Genomic DNA, 23,312 nt, shown 5'->3' on the forward strand with positions numbered 1-23,312 from the left:
GAAACATAGACTTTTGTCAACCTTCAGAAAATGAAATTAAACTAGCTTGTAGATCAAGTCCACCTCTTACTTGACTACTAATACGGCACAGAATGTTGGCATGTGTCGATACAACTATTATCAGGAAAATGCCTGCAAAATTTTGATTTGTCTGCAAATTGTTGTATTAAACAATGTTTCATTATGCTTGGGACAAGAGCCGCCTGGATCAGATAAATTGTGCAGATTAGTGGATCTGCGAGAAAAGGACTACCGTATGAGACGAGGTGAAACTGCTCAAGTTACTAACAAACTACGATACCTAAGAGTCCGGTACTAATTTAGTAATTATATCCGATTCAGTTGTGATAATACCATTGCAAATTTAGCAGAAAAGAATGTCACGATCAGCTGTATACTTGGGATAGAATCTTACCTCGGCGGTTTATGGTAAATTAAAAATTTACAGGTTTCGGTTTTACGGTAAATTAAAGATTTACATGTTTACAAGTGGAATAATGATACAAAAATTATTTGGGTAAATTTGAGTCGGACCGGTACAATATACATTCAAATAAATAAAAAATTAATTTTAATAAAGTTAAAAAATTAGTTAATGAGAATAATTTTTTTTATTAAAGAGAAATAGCTTTCTCTTAAAAAGTCATTTTTTAAAATTTTAAAAATTTTGTTGATATCACTAAATTTGTATACAACAATGCTATTTATTTTATTTTTAAAAATTATTACTAAACAATAAAAATAAGTTTGTTTTTTTTTTAAAAAAAAGCAACTTCTTTGAGAAAACATATCCTAAATATTATTATTTTTTGATAAACTGTTGCACTTCGATGCCCAGGATTAAAATATTAGAATCCCTAAAACTGTTACCAGTAGGTGAATTTCCAATTCCTACTTTTGACTTTTAGAAGCTGCATTCTTCATTTTCTTTTTGAATTTCTTGGAAAATATGTTTATATGTTGTCTTGTCCTATTCCTTGGCATCACATGTAACCACTTTCACCATTTTCCAAGTAACCAAAATCCTTTATCAATCTGTAGGAAAGAAGACTTATTATAACAAACAATTTGCTTCCATAATGAAACATTGTGAATTGCTATGATTTAAATTGGGTTTGGATTCAAAATTTTAATTGCGCTAATTGAATTTGAGATTCAAATCATACAAACGCAAATCAGACTAAAATCACTAAAAGAGGATGGATCGAAATTTTTTTAAAAAATTATATGTAGTATTGAAATATATGTATTCTGATTTTAACAATATTTTCTTTTATCTGTTATTATTAATTATTTATATATTTGCCACTTCACTGATATGAAATATTAGCGAAATATATTTGTGTTTATGTTGTGACATGTCAGAAAAAATTGTATTATTTTATTTAATATGATTGAAAAGAAATTAATAATGAGGATAGGAATGTTAAAAAGGTGCAGAAGGATTATGATGGTGTTTCTGGAAGGTAGCAGGAAACAAAAATGTGTATCTCTATCTCTTTGCATTTGTTTAAAGATTTATGAAGCATATGCAAGCTACCACAGTGTCACAGTAAAAGCTGAACCAATTTGAACCATTTTATGCATCATGTTTCCATTTATCAACTGAAAAAAAAAATTGGAAAGAGAAACTGCATGCACAAGTTTGGAGAGGTTGGATCAAACCAAATACATGAACTATCTTAGTATTCATTTTTTTGTAATATCACATATTATTTGTGTTTCCATGCATCCATTTGATCAAGTTTCACCATCTCCACTTCTACGACTAGTAACCCTAATCAGGGACTTATATAAAACTGTGTACATTGTGGAGAAATAGTATAACAATATATTTCAGTCATGGCGATCCATCACGTAAGAATTGTGCTTCTATTCTTCCTATATGCAACTTCCATCATTTTCTGCTATGCCTCCAATGTTTCAGAAGCCAAAACCAAACCTACAAAATTGATTACCAAACTAATCCACCGCAATTCTATTCACTCCCCATTTCATAACCCCCACCACAGCATAGAAGATAAAGCCAAATTCATTTTTGAAAGTTCACTTGCTCGCTTCGCTAATCATAATTACAAAACTTATTTGATTCCTGGAACTCATATGTGGTTCATATTTCTAGTACGTTTTTACATAGGCAACCCCACCATCCCGCAGCTAGCCGTCATGGACACAGCGAGTAGCCTACTATGGGTACAATGCTCTGCTCGACGCAGTCCAATTCCATTGTTAGATCCTATAAAATCATCGACATATGCCAACATTCTCTGCAAATCAAAATTTTGCAGGCATTTTCCTGATAATAGTTGTATCAAGAAGCATTGCACTTATAACATATCATATGTCAATGCTCCTACATCAGTAGGAAATGCAGCTACTGAGCAACTCCTCTTTGAATCAGACGGAAATATAGTTATTGTTTCTCAAGTAATATTTGGCTGCAGCACTGTTGAGAAGACATATATTGATAATGGTATTAATGGTGTTTTTGGCCTTGGACCAGAAAATATTTCTATGGCCAGGCAACTAGCAAACAAATTCTCCTACTGTATTGGTGACTTTTATGATCCCAACTACAACTATAACCGCTTAATCTTAGGAGATGAGGCGCGTTTAGAGGGCGATGCAACATCTCTAGAAATGAGTGAAGTACATTACTATTTAAACCTACAAGGAATAAGCATAGGAGATAACAAGCTTGATATTGATAAGAATGTGTTCAAAAGAAACTTAACAGATCAAAGCAAGCTCACTGGAGTAATCATAGACTCGGGAAGTATTGCTACTTGGCTGATTAACGAAGCTTATTACAAGTTTAGGAATGAAGTAAAGAGGATATTGAGTGATTCTATCATAGAAGACATGGATGAATGTAGATGGTGTTTGTGCTACAAAGGTAATATGAATGAAGACCTAAAAGGCTTTCCAGAAGTGGTGTACCACTTTAGTGAAGAAGCTGATCTAGAAGTAGGGTTTGATGGCATATTTTATGAAGCTACAACATCTACATTCTGCATGGCTGTTTATCCAAGTTCTCATCTTCCTTATAAGCATTTCTGGGATATCACCGTTATAGGCATCATGGCTCAACAAAACCATAACATAGCTTATGATTTGCATGAGAAGAAATTATATTTTGAGAGTATTGATTGTGAAGTTTATGAAGGTTAGCTATAATTAATGTTTATTATGTATTACTTTGTTTAGAGTGTATTAATACATACAAATTAGAAGTGTTTGATTTTCGATTTTAGTTCTAGTTTTATTTATATTTATATTTTGATTTTGATTTTAATTTTTTTTTTTAATTTGAATTTCAATTATACTTTAAAATATAATATTTTATGTTAATTTAAAATAATAAAGTAATGATTTATGATTAAATTAAAAAATAACATAGATCATCAACCAACATGACTAAATAATTTAGCATCAATCTCACCAACTAACATAGATTTGGCAACATAATAAGCTGAAGAATATATTCACAAATTTCCAGTTAATTACCAACTGATTTAAGTGGGAAGAGAAAGAGAGAGAAAATAAAAAAGAAATCCTTTTAGATATAGACAAATCATTCTTCATGTATCTCTTCTTTTTTAATACATCGAGTTTACAATAAGGTTGTGCATTTTCTTGGGTAAAATGTTTATTCGAAATAAAAGTTAATCCCTTATATCAAGTGAACTTTATTTACTCTTTTTTTTTTTTTTGAAATAGGGGGTTGGGGGAGTCGAACCTTAGACCTTTCAAGAGTACAGGATGCACTTTCCACCAGGTTAAACCTTGGAGTGCGAACTTTATTTACTCTTGTCACTAGGGCTTCTTGGAATAAATTATACCTCATGATAAAAGGAATATTTTTACTATAATGACATGTTTTAAATTTTTATTGGAGTCTAAATTAATTGTAATAATTTCTAATTTCTAATTTTTAATTTCATACTCCTACATGTCATATAAGTACATAATATAAATATTTTTGATTTATTGCACTCAAGGTTTTAGATTCAACTCTTTTTAATCTTCTATAATTTTGTAACTTTATTAAAAAAAAAAATAGTTTGATTCATTAGATATCTGTACACATTATAAAAACAAAAATTTTCGATAAAAACTAGTTACTCAGTTTGAAAATGGGAAAGCATCCATTATTAGCTCATAGTTGACTAAAATTTGTTCTCTATACAAAGATATTTATTTTAATTTACATGAATTCTGCTATAATTTTAATTTTATATCTTTTATTTAATTTACATATCACCATTTATCTATTGAAAAAACATTAACGTGAAATTGCGTGATGGCCACACTTAAATTGCATGGGCAAGTTTGAAGAGGTTGGATCAAACCAAATGCATGAACTATCTTACTATTCATTTTTTTGTAATATCATATATTATTTGTGTTTCCATGCATCCATTTGATCAAGCTTCCCCATCTCCACTTCTATCACAAGTAACCCTAATCAGGGACTTATATAAAGCTGTGTGCATTTTGGAGAAATAGCATAACAATATATTTCAGTCATGGCGATCCATCACTCAAGAATTGTGCTTCTATTCTTCCTGTATGCAACTTTCACCATGTTCTGCTACGCCTCCAATGTTTTAGAAGCCAAAACCAAACCTACAAAATTGATCACCAAACTAATCCACCGCAATTCTATTCACTCCCCATTTCATAACCCCCACCACAGCATAGAAGATAAAGCCAAATTCATTTTTGAAAACTCACTTGCACGCTTCACTAATTACAAAACTGATCTAGCTGCTGGGACTGACATGGGCTTGCTATTTCTAGTACGTTTTTATATAGGCAATCCAGCGATCTCACAACTAGCCGTCATGGACACTGCAAGTAACCTATTATGGGTACAATGCTCCCCAAATTGGTATATTTCCCGACGTAGTCCAATTCCATTGTTAGATCCTTTAAAATCATCTACATATGCCAGTATGCCTTGCAAATCAGAGTTCTGCTCATATTTTCCTAGTTCTAGTTGTATAAATGAGCAGTGCACTTATAATATTTCATATGTCAATGCTCCTCCATCAACAGGAAATGCAGCTACTGAGCAACTCCTCTTCGAATCAGATGAAAATATAGTTGTTGTTCCTGAAGTAATATTTGGTTGTAGTAAAGTTAACAAAGAATATATTGATGGTGGTATCAATGGTGTTTTTGGCCTTGGACCGAAAAAGCTATCTATGGCGAGGCAACTAGCAAACAAATTCTCTTACTGCATTGGGGACTTTTATGATCCCAACTACAACTATAATCGCTTGATCTTAGGAGATGAGGCACGCTTAGAGGGAGATACAACACCTCTGGAGATGAGTGAATTACATTACTATTTAAATCTTCAAGAAATAAGCATTGGAGAAAACACGCTTGATATTGATAAGAAAGTGTTTATAAGAAACATAACAGATAAAAGCAAGCTATCTGGAGTAATCATAGACTCCGGAAGTGTGGCTACTTGGCTGGTGAACGAAGCGTATTACAGGTTTAGGAATGAGGTGAAGAGGATATTGGGTGATTCTATAGTAGACACGAAGGAATGTAGATGGTGTTTGTGCTATGAAGGTACCATGGCTCAGAACCTAACAAACTTTCCAGAAGTGGTCTACCACTTTAGTGAAGAAGCTGTTTTAGAAGTGGGATTTGATGGTATATTTTATCAAGCTACCGCATCTATATTTTGCATGGCTGTTTATCCAAGCTCTCGTCTTCCAGACAAGCCTTTTCAGGATGCAACTGTCATAGGTGTCATGGCTCAACAAAACCATAACGTAGCTTATGATTTGCAAGAGAAGAAATTATATCTGGAGAGTATTGATTGTCAAGTTTATGAGGGTTAGCTTTTATTAATGTTTTATTGGGTTCGTCTTATTCAGATAGAGGAATTTTAACAATGTTTTCTATGTATTTTGATCTTTTCTATATATGATTTTAAAGAACTAAATAAGCATATCGTGGGTTCTGCCATCTTTTTATTGTTATTGGTTGCTTTAAGTTTTCTCCTTTTTACCACTCTCTTAAAAACACCGATGCTTCCTTTTTCATCCACTTCTTATTATTGGTCACTCTGCTCCTTTTAATAAATTATTAATTTTCTAAAACGTTCATGTTTAATATATATTAAAAATAATATAAATTTATTATTTTTAAAAAATATTTATATTTTATAATTTCTACGATACGATGAAGGAGTAATTATTTAATTATTAATCAATTTTATAGTATGAACTGTAGACGAAAAAAAAAAATCTAGCATGAGAGAAAAAATTCTAAACATGGAATTAAAGAGAAAAAAATCTTTTAAAAAAAAAAAAAAAAAAAAAAACTAAAATACTAGCCAATAGATGTTGGAATATGCAGGCCTGGAGTTCTTCAAGTTGTAGCGATTGTTTGATATTTCAAAGAGAGCCATTTAACACCTTACTAAAGGTATCCTTGAGGGATTCCTTCTCCCATTGATCGTCAAATCCGCTCGGGAAACGAAACTTGGGATGAAAGAAATCTTCAACCCCATGAACAACCACACTCCCATCGTTGTAAATGTTCCATTTTGTGATCTTTACGCCATTGATGGATGGACAACCACTCTTGGGTTCTGTTACCTTTAGAGTACTCACCTTAACATCTGAATTAATATCCAACGTAAGTATCTCAGACCCCTCAAACAGGCGTCCTGAATCAAAAGCTTCTTTGTCAATCTTGGATTTTGCAATCTGATAACCAAGAAACTCATAGTTCTCAATGCCAGCAGCTTCTTCATCTGGAGGAGCAAATATAGTGATTGTATTGTTTTTATATATAGTGATTCTATCACGTTGATACCAATTATAAGGCGTAACTGAGATTAGCCTTTTCTCAAGAATCAAAGACATGATCTTATAACCAGCATCCCATAAGGCTTTTGTAATATTATTTATGATCACTGTCACCTCATCATCTGATGGGAAAAATTCCTTGTGACAACCTCCTTTTGAATTATCTGCATATGCCCCATACTTGTACAATACCAAATGACGTATATCTGGATATCTAACCTCACCTCGCGGCGGCTCTTCACACTGTGCCGACGATATCTGATTCAACTGAAGGAAAACCAAAACAATTAAAAAGGGTACAAGAGAAGTAGATGCCATTAGATTAGCAGTGCAGTTGTGGGATATATTAAAAGAGGCAGCAGTTTTTATATAGAGTGGAGTTTTGGTTGGATTTGAATTTTAATCAACTCATACACCCAATCATTGAAGAAGCCAAACTAATCGTCTTTCTTGCAGCAGAGTCCAATCACGCAAGTAATTGGTTTGGACACACTTCAAAACTGAATTATTAATCTTCCATTATACAAACTGAAAAATGCATTGGGAATATTAATATATAATAGACGACGACAAAGTTTTTTTAAAAAAAAAAAAAAGATAAGACGAACAAAATCTTTTCACAAAAATTACTTAAAATGGGACTCTAATATTTACAAGAAAGGGAAAATTGGATTCCAAACAAATGGCAATCACGGACTCAGGATGGCAATCCATTCAAGAATTGCATTCCTCTTTTTCACATGTATAATTTTCGGCATTATATGCCTACACAGATGCCATAACGAAACCTACACAGATGCCATAACAAATATCGGTAATTACATGGAAACATACTAAACAAAGATATGGATGTTTGCAAGTAAAAGAGAAAATCTATTAATAGATAGAAAATTAGAATGGCTGAAAGAAAATGTTTTTGGCCTTACCAAAGGCAGTGAAGAGCATACGCATGAAGAAATCCATATGCTGTTGATTCACACATTCAGTTGGAAAACGAATCTCGGGGTGAAAGGTGTCTTCAACCCCATGAACAAGCACGCTCCCATCATTGTAGATGTTCTATTTTTTTATCTTTACGCCATTGATATATGGAAGGACAGCCACTCTTGGGTGCTGTGACGTTAAGCCTACTGACCTTAACAATATCTAGATTAATATACAACGCAAGTATCTCAGAGCCCTCAGATAGCTGTCCTGAATCAAAAGCTTCTTTGTCAATCTTGGATTTTGCAACATGGTAACCAAGAAACAAGGCCAAGAGCTTCTTCATCTGGAGGAGCAAATATTGTGATTTTATTGTTGTTATATATAGTGATTCTGTCACTTTGATACCAATTACAAGGCATAACTGAGGTTTTTATATTGTCTCAAACAAAAAAGAAAGAAAATTATGAAAGTACAAAAATTTAATTTTCATAAAATTAGGTTTGATTTATGACTACAATTGTACAAAGTTTATATTTAAGGTTCAAAAAGATTAGGCTTTTAAAATCCAGTTGCCCTTGATGTTCAAAAAGATTAGGTTAATATAGAGATGCATGTGCACGTTTGGTAATTAGATATGATGTACCTGATCTGGTTTTATCTTTTGAAAACCGAATTTATCAGTCCATATAGATTCTGCTTCTTCAGCAGCAGGGAGCACAACGCCCTGAACATTTAAAAAAGCCAGCAACTTCTCTATGCAGGAGAACAATAATTGGAAATATCCCTGAGAAAGTAAATTGCTCCATAAATAAAGCTTTAGAAAGCACTATAGTCCAACGGCTAAAACTATAATACATAAAACTATTACAGTACATTTCAACAAACATGGTTGAGCCAAATGCAAAATAAGCGAACTTTTGCTTAATGGACTTAGGAAGGCTCAAGGACAATGCAAATGAAATTAACCAGGCATAATGCACAACATCCACATGATAAGCTCACCTTCCCCTGATTACCATTACTTGTTGCAACTAGGGGAAGTTCAGCAACTTCTTGCCCAAAAATTCTAAGTACTCCAGCTGACACAACAAATGAGCTCCAAAATAGAAACATAGACTTTTGTCAACCTTCAGAAAATGAAATTAAACTAGCTTGTAGATCAAGTCCACCTCTTACTTGACTACTAATACGGCACAGAATGTTGGCATGTGTCGATACAACTATTATCAGGAAAATGCCTGCAAAATTTTGATTTGTCTGCAAATTGTTGTATTAAACAATGTTTCATTGTGCTTGGGACAAGAGCCGCTTGGATTAGATAAATTGTATAGGATTAGTGGACCTGCGAGGAAAGGACTGCTCGTATGAGATGAGATGAAGCCGCTGAAGGTACAAGCAAACCACAATACCAAGAGTTCGGTTCTGATTTAGTAATTATATATGATTTAGTTGCGATCAGAATATTGCAAATTTAGTAGGAAAAAATGTCACGATCATCAGCTTTGTACTTGGGATAGAATTGTACCTTGGCGATTTAATTTGCCGCAGGTTCATGCGTAGAACAATGGATCCAAAAATTATTTGGATCAATTTGAGTCGGACGGGTTGAATATAAACTCAAATAAATAAAAAATTAATTTTAATAAAGTTAAAAAATTAATTAATGCGAATAATTTTTTATTAAAGAGAAATAGCTTTCTCTTAAAAAGTCATGTTTTAAAATTTTAAGAATTTTGTTGATGTCACTAAATTTGTATAGCAACAATGCTATTTATTTTATTTTTAAAAATTATTACTAAACAATAAAAATAAGTTTTTTTTTTTAAAAAGCAACTTCTTTGAGAAAACATATCCTAAATATTATTATTTTTTTATATACTATTGCACTTCGATGCCTAGGATTAAAATATTAGAATCCCTAAAACTGTTACTAATAGGTGAATTTCCAATTTCTACTTTTTGACTTTTAGAAGCTGCATTCTTCATTTTTTTTTGAATTTCTTGGAAAATATGTTAATATGTTGTCTTGTCCTATTCCTTGGCATCACATGTAACCACTTTCACCATTTTCCAAGTAACCAAAATCCTTTATCAATCTGTAGAAAAGAAGCCTTATTATAACAAACAATTTGCTTCCACAATGAAACATTGTGAATTGCTATGATTGAAATTGGGTTTGGATTCAAAATTTTAATTGCGCTAATTGAATTTGAGATTTAAATCATACAAACTCAAATTAGACTAAAATTATTGAAAGAGAGTCGATCAAAATTTTTTTAAAAAACTATATATTATATCGAAATACATACACTTTAATTTTAACTATATTCTATTTTATATGTTATCATTATTTATTTATATATTTGCTACTCACTGATATGAAATATTAGCGAAATATGTTTGTGTTTGTGCTGTGACATGTCAGAAAAAATTGTATTATTTTATTTAATATAATTGAAAAGAAATTAATAATGAAAACAGGAATGTTAAAAAAGTGCAGAAGGATTATGATGGTGTTTTTGGAAGGTAGCAGGAAACAAAAATGTGTATCTCTATCTCTTTGCATTTGTTTAAAAATTTATGAAGCATATGCAAGCTACCACAGTGTCACAGTAAAAGCTGAACCAAATTAAGTCTTTACAGTAGCACTCAGATCCACTGGTCCACCACACAAACTGTCCACTAGAACTTAAGCTCTTTTTTTTTTTAAATCAATTTGAACCATTTTATGCATCATGTTACCATTTATCAACTGAAAAAAAAGATTGGAAAAAGAAACTGCATGGGCAAGTTTGGAGAGGTTGGATCAAACCAAATGCATGACCTATCTTAGTATTCATTTTCTTGTTATTACATATTATTTAATTGTGTTTCCATGCATCCATTTGATCAAACTTCACCATCTCCACTTCTATGACTAGTAACCCTAATCAGGGACTTATATAAAGCTGTGTATATTATGGAGAAATAGTATACCAATATATTTCAATCATGGCGATCCATCACTCGAGAATTGTGCTTTTCTTGTTCTTCTATGCAACTTTCACCATTTTCTGCTATGTCTCCGTTATTTCAGAAGCCAAAACCAAACCTACAAAATTAATCACCAAACTAATCCACCGCAATTCTATTCACTCCCCATTTCATAACCCCCACCACGGCATAGAAGATAAGGCCAAATTCATTTTTGAAAGTTCACTTGCTCGCTTCGCTAATCATAATTACAAAACTTATTTGATTCCTGGAACTCATATGTGGTTCATATTTCTAGTACGTTTTTACATAGGCAACCCCACAATCCCGCAGCTAGCCATCATGGACACAGCGAGTAGCCTACTATGGATACAATGCTCTGCTCGACGCAGTCCAATTCCATTGTTAGATCCTATAAAATCATCGACATATGCCAACATTCTCTGCAAATCAAAATTTTGCAGGCATTTTCCTGATAATAGTTGTATCAAGAACCATTGCACTTATAACATATCATATGTCAATGCTCCTACATCAGTAGGAAATGCAGCTACTGAGCAGCTCCTCTTTGAATCAGACGGAAATATAGTTGTTGTTTCTCAAGTAATATTTGGCTGCAACACTGTTGAGAAGACATATATTGATAATGGTATTAATGGTGTTTTTGGCCTCGGACCAGAAAATATTTCTATGGCCAGGCAACTAGCAAACAAATTCTCCTACTGTATTGGTGACTTTTATGATCCCAACTATAACCGCTTAATCTTAGGAGATGAGGCGCGTTTAGAGGGCGATGCAACATCTCTAGAAATGAGTGAAGTACATTACTATTTAAACCTACAAGGAATAAGCATAGGAGATAACAAGCTTGATATTGATAAGAATGTGTTCAAAAGAAACTTAACAGATCAAAGCAAGCTCACTGGAGTAATCATAGACTCGGGAAGTATTGCTACTTGGCTGATTAACGAAGCTTATTACAAGTTTAGGAATGAAGTAAAGAGGATACTGAGTGATTCTATCATAGAAGACATGGATGGATGTAGATGGTGTTTGTGCTACAAAGGTAATATGAATGAAGACCTAAAAGGCTTTCCAGAAGTGGTGTACCACTTTAGTGAAGAAGCTGATCTAGAAGTAGGGTTTGATGGCATATTTTATGAAGCTACAACATCTACATTTTGCATGGCTGTTTATCCAAGTTCTCATCTTCCTTATAAGCATTTCTGGGATATCACCGTTATAGGCATCATGGCTCAACAAAACCATAACATAGCTTATGATTTGCATGAGAAGAAATTATATTTTGAGAGTATTGATTGTGAAGTTTATGAAGGTTAGCTATAATTAATGTTTTATTATGTATTACTTTATTTAGAGTGTATTAATACATACAAATTAGAAGTGTTTGATTTTCGATTTTGATACAATTTTACATAAAATTAAAATTAAAATCAAATATTTTTTTTTAAAATTTTAGAAACCGAATTCGATTTTAGTTCTAGTTTTATTTATATTTATATTTTGATTTTAATTTTTTTTTTTTTTAATTTGAATTTCAATTATACTTTAAAATATAATATTTTTATGTTAATTTAAAATAATAAAGTAATGATTTATGATTAAATTAAAAAATAACATAGATCATCAACCACATGACTAAATAATTTAGCATCAATCTCCCCAACTAATATAGATTTGGCAACATAATCAGCTGAAGAATATATTCACAAATTTCCAGTTAAGTACCAACTGATTTAAGTGGGAAGAGAGAGAGAATAATAAGAGATGCGCACAAATCATTCTTCATGTGCACCATATTACTAACAAATTTAATACATCTTAACATTACATTTATGGTTGCTATTTCTGATATCTTTAAGATTAGATTGAGGTCAAAAAATAAAAGAGAAATGACGAGGAAAAAATTAAATAAGGCAAAAGAATAGCACCACCATGTGGAGGAGGAGAGTTTCTAATGTCTCCAATCCACACAATGCTTTTTTTTTTTCTTTTTTTGTTAATGGTGGACCATCCAACCCAGAGAAACCAATTAAACAGTGATCATGCCATCTCCCCCTCTCTGAGATGCAACATCAGCCAGTCTCTTCCATGTCATTTCCCGTTGCTCTTCCACTTCTTTGGCCCTTGACTCTTTCTCTTCGTACTGCCTCTCACACTCTTCAAACAACTCCGCATCCATTTCCATGAACATTTTCCGAACATTAACTGTAAGTCCATGAACAGCTTGGTTCCAATGACTTTGGATATTCTTCTCCAATGCCTCAAAAATAATTGGTAATACCTCACTACGATTCTGAGCAATCAAACTCACGATGTGTTCATTGTTCCACAGAAACAGGGCTCTTTCTGCAACCTGCAACACCAATTTCACCTAAGCAAATTTCAAGGGTAGAAAACAAAAATGCTATTTCGTAGTCAACTACACTCTATTCTAAATAAATCCAATTTTAAACCTGATCAGATTCCTTCAAGACTTCCTATCAGCTGTAAAAAGCATGAACATAATGAGATGCAATTTGTCATGATTCACACCCCAGAGAAGCTCCAAAATAATCTATCTTGACAATTGTATGACACAACATTAAACACCAGTCTACACATCAAATGTGCGTTAACAGGGCATATTTTTTTCTGATAACAAGCATGGAAAACTCTGGAAAAAAAGCCAGTTTTAAGTTTACAGGGCAAGATTTGAAGGAAAATTTGGAGGCATAAAAGGGATTTTCTAGGCAAACTAAGATATTGATCAAATAAATCGAAAATGTCTTGGGACAGACAATCAAAATCAATAAAAATCAAGATGCTGTCATAACTGAGCAAAATCTCTGGGATACGCATAACCGGCAATGCTACAATCCAGCTTAATGAAAGATAATATTTAAGGTAGAAAAAATTTTGACCACCACTGCTGGACTTGTCACTACTGGGACCTGGTTGCTAGATATAGAAAATTCAGACTAAATAACAGCTTTTTAAACAACACAACCAGATATGCATCATATGGTAGGCTGATAATATGCACATTTATGTAGTTTTAATATTCTACAACAGTTAGATATTGAGTTTGATTTTATTTAAAACTGGTTGATTCGTTTAAATTTTGTTATCTTAATAGGTTAAACAAGAATTGGAGAATAATAAAAAAAAAAATCCAATTTGGACTCTACATTCTAAAATCAAACGTGGACACAATCAAATTCATAGAAGGATAAGAAACAAAGCCATACTTAAACTCTAATTCCAGACGAACTGTGTTATGGACTACGTTATGGGCATAACATACTTGACAAAGAGAGTCTAGTTTCAAATTCGAGAAGCAAAAAGATAACTCTTTGATTTTAGCTACTTGTATTTAGGATAAGTTAGGACTCATAGCACTACAAAAAGAGGACATTCTGATGTATCTAGTAGCTGATCTTATCTCTATCTCCCATTCTTAATTAGTTTAAGAGGCTGAAAACACTCCTCTCATTGTGGTGTTTTAGCCATAAACATGTGTGGCTAAATTTCTTCTTTCAGTTAAAGGATAATTGAGGTTTCAGTTCAATTGGTTGTGAGATTTACGTGATTCTATTGTTTTTTTATTTGTTCTTAATATTTATATTGTTTCTGTAATTAGTGTTTATTATTATTATATTGATTATTGCAATAAGGGTCCCATGCATAGTTATTAGAATAATATATTGCTATTCAAATTGATTAAATCTGTAATTGTTTAGTTTAATCTGAAACAAGTGGTGAATTAGGTTGCATAAGGTCCTCCTAAAGAACAATATAATCTAACTTAAATAAACCGAGTGTCTCGCATTTGTTAGTTAAAATCAGGTCCTTCTAAATCTTAATACTGCAATTGGATTAAATTCTAAGAGTGTCTCCTATGATTGTCCAATAGTTAGAGCTAGTTAACGAGCGTCTCTTAGCTAGTTTTAAATCTAAGGAATGATTGGATATCTGAAACGTTTTTGATATCTATAATTGGTTTATCAATAATTAATTTTGGATTATTTTTATATCTGTGATCAAGGAATAAAGCTGAAACTAAGATTATTTCTTTGACTGAATATTTATCATCTTAATTCTTTCTCTTATATTTAATTGCTTATTTCTTTGAATTAATTTTATTTCTTTTCACTTCTCTACATTCAAAACCTCCCCCATTTTATTTTATTTATATATCTTGTTAATTCAATATAATTAATTTACTTAGGGATCGACCCTTCTAACCATTATCAGCAGAAATTTATTTTTGGTGGTTTCAACGCCCATCACAGGTAGCATGCTCATAAGATCTAGGTAGCTAAGAAAAAAAATCTCCAGAGATGAGAGCAGGGTTATCAGAATTTTAGATGGCCATGAGCAGATGACAAAGAAAGAAAAGATAAATGTATATTAATTGATGCTCATGATCTGTAGATTATGAGCACAAGATATAAGACTAAACACTGGTCATAGCATCGTAGTAGGAAAAGGTTTACTAAATAAAGTAGGCAAAGTGGAATCTGAAGCCTATCCCAAGTAGATTTAAGATATTCAGTGGACTGGTCATGGAATAACTGATAATTAAAAAATAGAATGCATTCAAATTGCATTCATCATTGGATCAATTTTTAACAAATTAATAACACTGTAGCTTGCACATGAGAAGACCTTTAAGTAAAAGCCAACAATCAAATAGGGTGATGATGAACACCGTCAACTGCAAGTAACCAAGAGATTAAAGTGCCAAACAGAACAAACAATGAATCAAGGATTAGCATAAATAGGTTGATAGTTAGATGACAAGAGAGAGAAAATAACACCCCTCGTCCATTTGATGGTCAAGAATTCACAAATTAGATCTGACAAAATAAACAGTTTTGGGTCATTGCATCTTCATTATAAAACAAATTAATGATGAAACGAAGCATCCATATGCGAGAATAGAGTTTTTTTTTCAAAAAAAAAAAAACAAGAAACTTCTGGCAGAATACTATACTTCCACAAGAAATAATAAGAAAAAGTTCATTTCTTTTTCTCTCCAATACGGTGTCAGCCATTTAACATTCCATTAGCAGCATAAGCAGAAAAGAACAAAATAACCAAATTCATTGTACTCAAGAATGCAGCTAAAATAACATATTGGAATGAACCTTGATAAGAACATCCATTCAATATACATCAGAAATAATTACCAGCTACTAGGTGATGTAAGATGGGCTAGGCATGAATCAGAAAGAGGAAATGTGACTTAAGAAAAGAAACAAATAGTAACTGAAAATACAATATACACAGCAAACAGACGATGGAAATGGATGAAAGTATAAACGATTGTGTTAACTCCACTTTTAGTATACTTGGATTTCCAAATACAGAAAACATTTCAAGGAACCATTTGTATCCAAATTCTAGCTAGACAAATTATGCATTTAAAAGCATAGCTCTGAAGATAAGGGTAACAGTCAAGAACCTGAAAGTGGGAGCTAGTGAGGCAGCGAGCAATCTGTCTGAAAAGAGGAACTATGCAGCGTTGAAACTCTGCAGACTGTGTTGCCTCCAGCACTTCTTCAAGTTCTCCAAGATAGAGAACTTCCTTCTGACAATTAGTCAGAGGCCAAAACTTCAACAAACCCCTTATAACTGTATCTGCAAGCTTGTAATCCTTTTCAACGAACTGGACAATACAATAAGACAGCTGCTGATGGTATATAGAAACTGGCTTTGGTTTATGCAGTGGTATAAGCGCCCTTACAAGAAACAGCTTATGCTCTTCTTTCATTGGCAGGGCAAAACCATTTATAATGCTCCCTAGAATCTCCAGTAGTTCTCCTATCCCACTGTGCCTCTCAGTCTCATAAACAAACCGATAAAATATATTGTTTATTGCTTTCCTAATAAATGGGCGATGCACCATAAATTTGCCATAAATCCTATGAAGAATCGTCTTCAAATACTCTCTCTCGCGAGGATCCTCAGAATCAAACAAATCTAGCAATTTCAACACAAAACAATGATCAATATACCTCTTGGCGACCTTTGTGTCTGTATCTGACGAGACAACATATCTTAAAAGAAGCTCATAAACAAGCTGCAAATGAGGCCACGATGGTTCCAGATAAGGCTCCTCCTCTTCAGGATCTGAAACTTCTTGCCCGGTGTTCTCATAAGCAGCTGGGGGCAAACACCGGAATATATTCACCGAAATCATTCTAATCATTCCGTCTTGACAGGTCTCAGTGATTTTTCCCGAGCCGGATTGAATAAAATCGACCAATTCCAACAAAGTCTGTCTCTTGATTTCCTTCTCTCGCACCGATCTCAGCGTATCGCTGAAATCCAATTGGAAGCAACAGACCTGAAGCTTCCGAAGAAACAGGTGTTGTCGCTCTGATACTGGCACATCCCGGAAGTGTGGAAGGATTTCTATCGAATTCATTGGCGGCGGAGCCACGACCATCGTGCCATTGTGGGGACCTTCAGGGGCATGGGACGGCCGAGACGCATGGTTAACCACCACATTTGATGCAGGTCCCGACCCCGGTGGCCCAAACCCATGATCGTGACCATCAGATTTAGAGGGCTTTTTGTGCCCACCTTTTATAATTTTCTTCAACATTACTCAAAGCAAACAAACCCTAACCCTCAAATTGATAGCTCTAATTGTTTTTGCGCCGGGAATAACCGTAATGAAACGGTGCGGAGGTGGTGGTAATGCTCGATGGAACTTCAATGGATCAATAGGCAATCATTGAATAAAAGCCACCCTCGGAAGCGGATCGAATTAAATGATTGATCCAGCCATAACAAATCATAAGCAAATAGATTTAAGATAATAATGGGATAGAAATTTTACCGATTTGCATACCGAACCGCAAATAGAATTTTCCCTTACGCGAACCCAAATAGCAAGTCATTTGATATGAATCGCCGGAATGCTGGTCAGGTGAGCGGACGGCGGAGATGATCCGATTGAGACACCGTGAAGAGGACAGAGAGAAATAAAAAACAAGAGAAATGTTAGAGGGAGACCGAGAGAGAGCATGAGATAATTTTAGAGAGAGGAGGACGATTGAGAGAGGGAGAGTGGATAATTAAGGAAAAGAAAGATTAATAAATAAATATTTTCAGGAAAACTAGTATTAAATCCTGAAGTTTTAAAAAAATTATTAATTTATAAATATGTCAAAATAAATTAAATTTTTAATGTTTTTATAAAAATATAGTTAACTACTTTAAATATTAATATTATTTAATTTTTATATATTTAATAATAATTTTAAAAATAATATTTAATATTTTAACTCAGTCTATTAAATTAAAAAAATTTAAATATTTAGGACTTTTAATATTTATATTTTAATTCTTTCAAATTTATTTTAATTTAATTAATATTAACAAAAAAATTTATAATTTACTTATCATGCCACATAAAATTATCCTTCAAAATATTTATATGATAAAAAAAATTTTAATATTTTCATTAATTTATATTCATATTTTAAATTTTAAATTTTGAATAATAAAATTATTTTTTCAATTTATTACAATTATAATAAAAAATACTAAATTGAATTTAGAAAAATTAATAATAAATTATAATATAATCTCTTAAACTTTTATATTAATAAATATATATTCTTTTAATTTAAATTTTATATTAAAAGTATATTTATCGTATGTAATATTAAATAAATATTTATTTATAAATAAATTTTTATTATATAAAATATTACATATAAATATTATATATTAAAATATTTTATTAAAAATTTATATTTATATATTTTAATATATAAAAATTATATTTTATATTAATAATATTAAATAAAATAAAATGTTATATTTTTTAATATTTAAATTCTATCTATTATGTTGTTTATAAAAACTTAAATATGTTAATTACATTTCATGTAAATTATTTAAAATATTTAGTATTTTTATTTTATTCACCTATATAAAAATATTATCTAATTTAATAAAAAAATATTTCATATTAATAATATTAAATAAAATAAAATATTATATATTTTATACTATAATTTTTTATATTTTTAATTTTTATTAAACTATAATATGTGTATAAAAAGGAAAATGTGTGTATAAAAAGGAAAATGAGAAGTAAATAATGAGATTAATAAAAAAATAATATTGTTGAAATAAAAAAATATATTTTAAAAACGATCATATTAGTTAAATAAAATTTTTAGGGATTATATTATAATTTTTTAAATTTAATTTATTACTTTTGCTTATAATTATGAAAAATTAAAAAAATTTAATTTTATTATTTAAAATTTAAAATTTTAAATATAAATATAAATTAAAGTAAACTTTTGAATTTTTTTATTCAATAAATTATTTGAGTAATAATTCTAAGTAGCATAATAACGGGAGTATAAAATTTTTTATTAAAATTATTTAAGAAAAACGGCTTTAAACTCAACACACAAATAGAAAATATTTTACTAAAAAGTATTTAAAAAAAAAAAAAAACAAAGTTTAAAATATATAATTTTTATACAAATTTTTTTTATATTTTTCAATAGACCTATCTTTTACTATTCTCACAAATATGATATTTTAAAATTTCATCGTATTTTTATTATTATTAAAATTCTAAATTTTTTCACTCATAATGTAATAAAATAATTAATAAAAATTTAAAAATACATATGTAGAGAATACAGGATAGCTGATGTTCTGTTATATTGTGTTATTGTGTTTATGTTCCTGGGTTATATGGGTAATTGTCTTCTGTAAGGGTAAAGATGAGTTTTTACTTCTTTATTTGCTCTCACGTGTTAGAGGTCATGTGACCTGTAGGGTTATGTAACCCTTCTTAAACAGATCACAGTGATAACATGTATCTTTTGTACGATTCTTTACATCTTGAATAAAAGTAGAAACAGTTTTCTTCTTCTTTCTTTTCATGGTATCAGAGCGGGTTAGGGTTTACACTCTTTCCTGTCCTCTCTCCTAGAATCCGGTCGTCCTTCTTCAAAACAACACCTCTTCACACAAGATCCGGCTTATACGCCAGACAAATACCATCGCCGATCTCACACCGACTCTGGCTTGCATGGGAAGAAAATCTTGTTGAAATTCTTCTCTTCTTTCAAAACGGTCACAAATTTGTTAGATCTAAAGTTTGTATATCAAGATCTGTACCTAAAATCAACAGATCCTGTCGATGATGGGGGAACGAGGAAACAACAGTAAAGAAAGCAAAAACACGGAGATGAAGGACAAAGTTCAAATCGCAACTCAGAATCTTGGGGATCCTCTGACTCTTCAGTCCTCGGACCATCCAGGTATGGTTTTAGTATCTGCTCCTCTGGTAGGGACAAACTTTAGATCCTGGCATAGAGCCATTAGGATAGCCCTAGGAGCTAAACAGAAACTCGAATTTATAGAGGGTACCGTTACAGTGCCTGATAAAGAATCTGATTCGTATGAACAATGGAAGCGGTGTGACTTTATGGTCACATCCTGGATTTTGAACTCTATATCCAGAGAGTTGGTAGATGGTTTCATTTACACAACCTCAGCCAGAGATCTCTGGCTTGAAATCACAGAAAGATTTGGTGAATGTAATGGCACCATGATCTATGAGCTGAGAAGGAAAATATCCTTGATATCTCAAGACAATGCCTCTGCATCTGTCTATTTCACAAAATTAAAGGGGCTTTGGGATGAATTGGGGTCAATGGAAACTCTCCCACCATGCACATGTGGTGCATCAAAGGCAATAGATGAGCTGAATAATAGAAATAGGTTAATGCAATTCCTTATGGGATTGAATGATGCCTACGGGACAGTTAGAGATCAGATCCTAGGCATGGATCCTTTGCCCTCTGTGAATAAAGCCTATTCTATGGTACTCAAATTTGAGTCTCAGAAGGACATTCTGGGAAGTATAAATGGGAACACTGAACCTTTAGTCCTGATGAATAGGACGCAGAAACAATATCAAGGAAGGCAGAAAAGGCCTGACCAGAAAAAGGGACACTGTTCCTACTGTGACATGGATGGACATGTCAGAGAGGGTTGTTTCAAGCTAATAGGATACCCTGAATGGTTTAAGACAAAAACCAAAAATAATGGACAATTCTCCAAAACAACCAGAACCATAGGCCATGACAAGAGAGTTGTGGCAGCTGTTGAAGTCCCCCCAAACAGAAAGGACACCCCCATTGACATGCCTAATACATCTACTCAAATAAATGACCTTAATATCATGTTGAGTTCCTTACAACAGGAGGTCAGCAAACTAATGAAAGGAAAGGCTGTACTCACAGCAAATACTCACCAATTTGATTACAGCAATGAATATGATTCAGATTCAGGTCCAGTCATATTTGAGGTACTTCTTACTCTAAAAATTTATCTTATGCATCTTTCCATAAGCACTGTAATTGGGTCCTTGACACTGGTGCCACTGACCATATGTCTTCAAATCAGTTAGTTTTTCAATCCTTAGACTTATTAAATAAGCCAGTTTCTGTTTACTTACCTAATGGTAATGCTGTGAAAGTTTGCTATACTGGTTCTATTATGCTTTCAGATTATGTATACCTAAAAAATGTATTGTTTGTTCCAAAGTTCAATTATAATCTTCTTTCTGTTAGCAAGTTAATCAAAGACTGCAAGCTGAGTTGTCTCTTCCTTCCTACTTGTTGCATTATTCAGGACCCTCTGACTAAGCGAGTGGTTGCTGTGGGCAAGGAAGAGGCAGGGTTATACAAATTGAATCAGATGAGTTTTTTGCCTCTTGAAATTGATAAACAATTGGCTGCTATTGTGAATACTATGCCTGAGTTGCAATCCTTTGTGAATACCACGCTTTCTACACATTCAGTAAATAAAGAAAGCCATACTTTCAGAACTGAATCTTGCATGTCTGCTGTTCATATTCTTGATTGGCATGATAGATTAGGACATGCATCTCTTGGGAAATTAAAACATATTGCAATGTTTCAACACACTGAGAATATTCCCTTACACTGTCAAACCTGTCCTCAGGCTAAACAAGCCAGGCTACCCTTTCCACTTAGCAATACTACTGCTAAGAAGCCCTTTGATCTACTTCACATAGATATTTGGGGACCATATAACATAGAAAGTGTCACAGGAGCTAAATACTTCTTAACTCTAGTTGATGACCACACTAGAGCAACCTGGACTTTCTTGATGCGTCTTAAGAGTCAAACTGTTCATATCCTATCTACTTTTCTGAATATGGTGCACAATCATTTTAACACCACTGTTAAGATAATAAGAACAGATAATGGTTGCGAATTTCTTAGCAATGAATGCTCCAGATTACTAAATCAAAGAGGTATCATTCACCAAAGATCTTGTCCTCACACCCCTCAACAAAATGGCATTGTTGAAAGAAAACACAGACACCTCTTAGACACGGCTAGAGCCATCAAAATTCACTCTCATGCGCCTCAGATCTTTTGGTCTGAATGCATCCTTACTGCCACCTACATAATAAACAGACTCCCTATGGCCCAATTTGGTTGGCAGACCCCTTATGAGCGCCTCTATGGGCATGCCCCTGACTATTCTCATCTGAAAAAGTTTGGCTGCCTCTGTTTTGCAACCAAAACCACTCCTCATAAAGATAAATTTGGCAGCAAGTCCATCAAGGCTGCCTTTATTGGTTATGCCAACAATCACAAGGCTTACAAACTATATGATCTCTCTACTGGTACTATATTTGTTAGCCGTGATGTTGTTTTTTATGAACATATTTTTCCTTTTAGCACACCACCTGAACAAACCCCTGTGATGATACCTATTCCCATACATGATCCAGATTCTGTCCCACCTCCACCTTCTCCTCCCTCTCAGCTTCCCACCTCTCCTAGCCTTCACAAGTCTTCCAGAACTATTAAACCTCCTTCTTGGCTAGAGGACTTTGTTGCTTCAGCCACCACTACTGCTTCCCCTTCCCCCTCACCCATCTGTTTTACACCTTCCTACCAAACCTATGTTCTGAATGTTTCCCACATCCCTGAACCAACTACCTACAGTCAGGCATCCCAAAACATTAATTGGATTAATGCAATGCAACATGAATTGCATGCACTTGAAAAAAATAACACCTGGACCCTTACAACCCTCCCTCAAGGCAAGAAAGCCATAGGTTGTAAATGGGTCTACAAAGTTAAATGTAAACCAAATGGTGACATTGATAGATTCAAAGCCCGGTTGGTGGCCAAGGGCTACAATCAAATTGAAGGTCTTGATTATAAAGACCGTTTCTCTCCTGTTGCCAAATTGGCTACTGTTCGGATTCTGATAGCCCTTGCCACTCATAAACAATGGGCTGTGTTTCAACTTGACATAAACAATGCCTTCTTACATGGCACTTTAGATGAAGAAGTTTATATGCATCCTCCCCAGGGGTATAATAAGGCCTTGCCAGGGCAAGTCTGTCTCCTTAAAAGGTCTCTGTATGGCCTTAAACAGGCCTCTCGTCAATGGAACCTTGAATTCACAAGTTATCTGAAATCTCTCGGTTTCACTCAGTCTGCTCATGACTATTGTCTCTTTGTTAAAAGT

The 23,312-nt window shown here is 32.9% G+C and overlaps 4 protein-coding genes across 5 annotated transcripts; 3 read left to right on the plus strand and 1 right to left on the minus strand.

Annotated features, from left to right (window-relative positions):
• Window positions 1-1,842: 1,842 nt before the first annotated feature.
• On the plus strand, window positions 1,843-3,171 carry LOC110623194 (aspartyl protease UND). The gene has a single exon (XM_043960132.1). The coding sequence runs from the start codon at window positions 1,843-1,845 to the stop codon at window positions 3,169-3,171; it is 1,329 nt and encodes a 442-aa protein (XP_043816067.1).
• Window positions 3,172-4,529: 1,358 nt separating this feature from the next.
• Window positions 4,530-5,864, plus strand: LOC110623196 (aspartic proteinase nepenthesin-1). Its single transcript, XM_021768124.2, has one exon. It carries the CDS (start codon window positions 4,530-4,532, stop codon window positions 5,862-5,864), a length of 1,335 nt encoding a protein of 444 aa, XP_021623816.2.
• A 4,893-nt stretch (window positions 5,865-10,757) lies between these two features.
• Window positions 10,758-12,080, plus strand: LOC122724606 (aspartic proteinase nepenthesin-1-like). Its single transcript, XM_043960133.1, has one exon. It carries the CDS (start codon window positions 10,758-10,760, stop codon window positions 12,078-12,080), a length of 1,323 nt encoding a protein of 440 aa, XP_043816068.1.
• Window positions 12,081-12,509: 429 nt separating this feature from the next.
• LOC110623170 (serine/threonine protein phosphatase 2A 57 kDa regulatory subunit B' beta isoform) lies at window positions 12,510-17,818 on the minus strand. Of its 2 annotated transcripts, XM_043960101.1 has the most exons (3): window positions 16,210-17,818; window positions 13,217-13,247; window positions 12,976-13,116 (listed from the first exon to the last, which is right to left on the minus strand). In XM_043960101.1, the coding sequence occupies exons 1-2, from the start codon at window positions 17,353-17,355 to the stop codon at window positions 13,221-13,223; spliced, it is 1,173 nt and encodes a 390-aa protein (XP_043816036.1). In that variant the 5' UTR covers window positions 17,356-17,818; the 3' UTR covers window positions 12,976-13,116; window positions 13,217-13,220. The 2 variants fall into 2 exon arrangements, with proteins under 2 accessions (XP_043816035.1, XP_043816036.1); XM_043960100.1 differs by lacking the exon at window positions 13,217-13,247 and having other exon boundaries at window positions 12,510-13,116.
• Window positions 17,819-23,312: the final 5,494 nt, after the last annotated feature.

The sequence above is a fragment of the Manihot esculenta genome, chromosome 9 (genome assembly GCF_001659605.2).
Source record: "Manihot esculenta cultivar AM560-2 chromosome 9, M.esculenta_v8, whole genome shotgun sequence".
Taxonomy (NCBI): Eukaryota; Viridiplantae; Streptophyta; class Magnoliopsida; order Malpighiales; family Euphorbiaceae; genus Manihot; species Manihot esculenta.

Bases quoted from the DNA above. Each gene is read 5' to 3' on its own strand.
- LOC110623194 (XM_043960132.1), top strand. From the start codon at position 1,843: ATGGCGATCCATCACGTAAGAATTGTGCTTCTATTCTTCCTATATGCA.
- LOC110623196 (XM_021768124.2), top strand. From the start codon at position 4,530: ATGGCGATCCATCACTCAAGAATTGTGCTTCTATTCTTCCTGTATGCA.
- LOC122724606 (XM_043960133.1), top strand. From the start codon at position 10,758: ATGGCGATCCATCACTCGAGAATTGTGCTTTTCTTGTTCTTCTATGCA.
- LOC110623170 (XM_043960100.1), bottom strand. From the start codon at position 17,355: ATGTTGAAGAAAATTATAAAAGGTGGGCACAAAAAGCCCTCTAAATCT. The intron at 13,117-16,209 runs GTTCTTGACTGT...TTGGTGTTGCAG, and splicing joins TCACTAGCTCCCACTTTCAG to GTTGCAGAAAGAGCCCTGTT.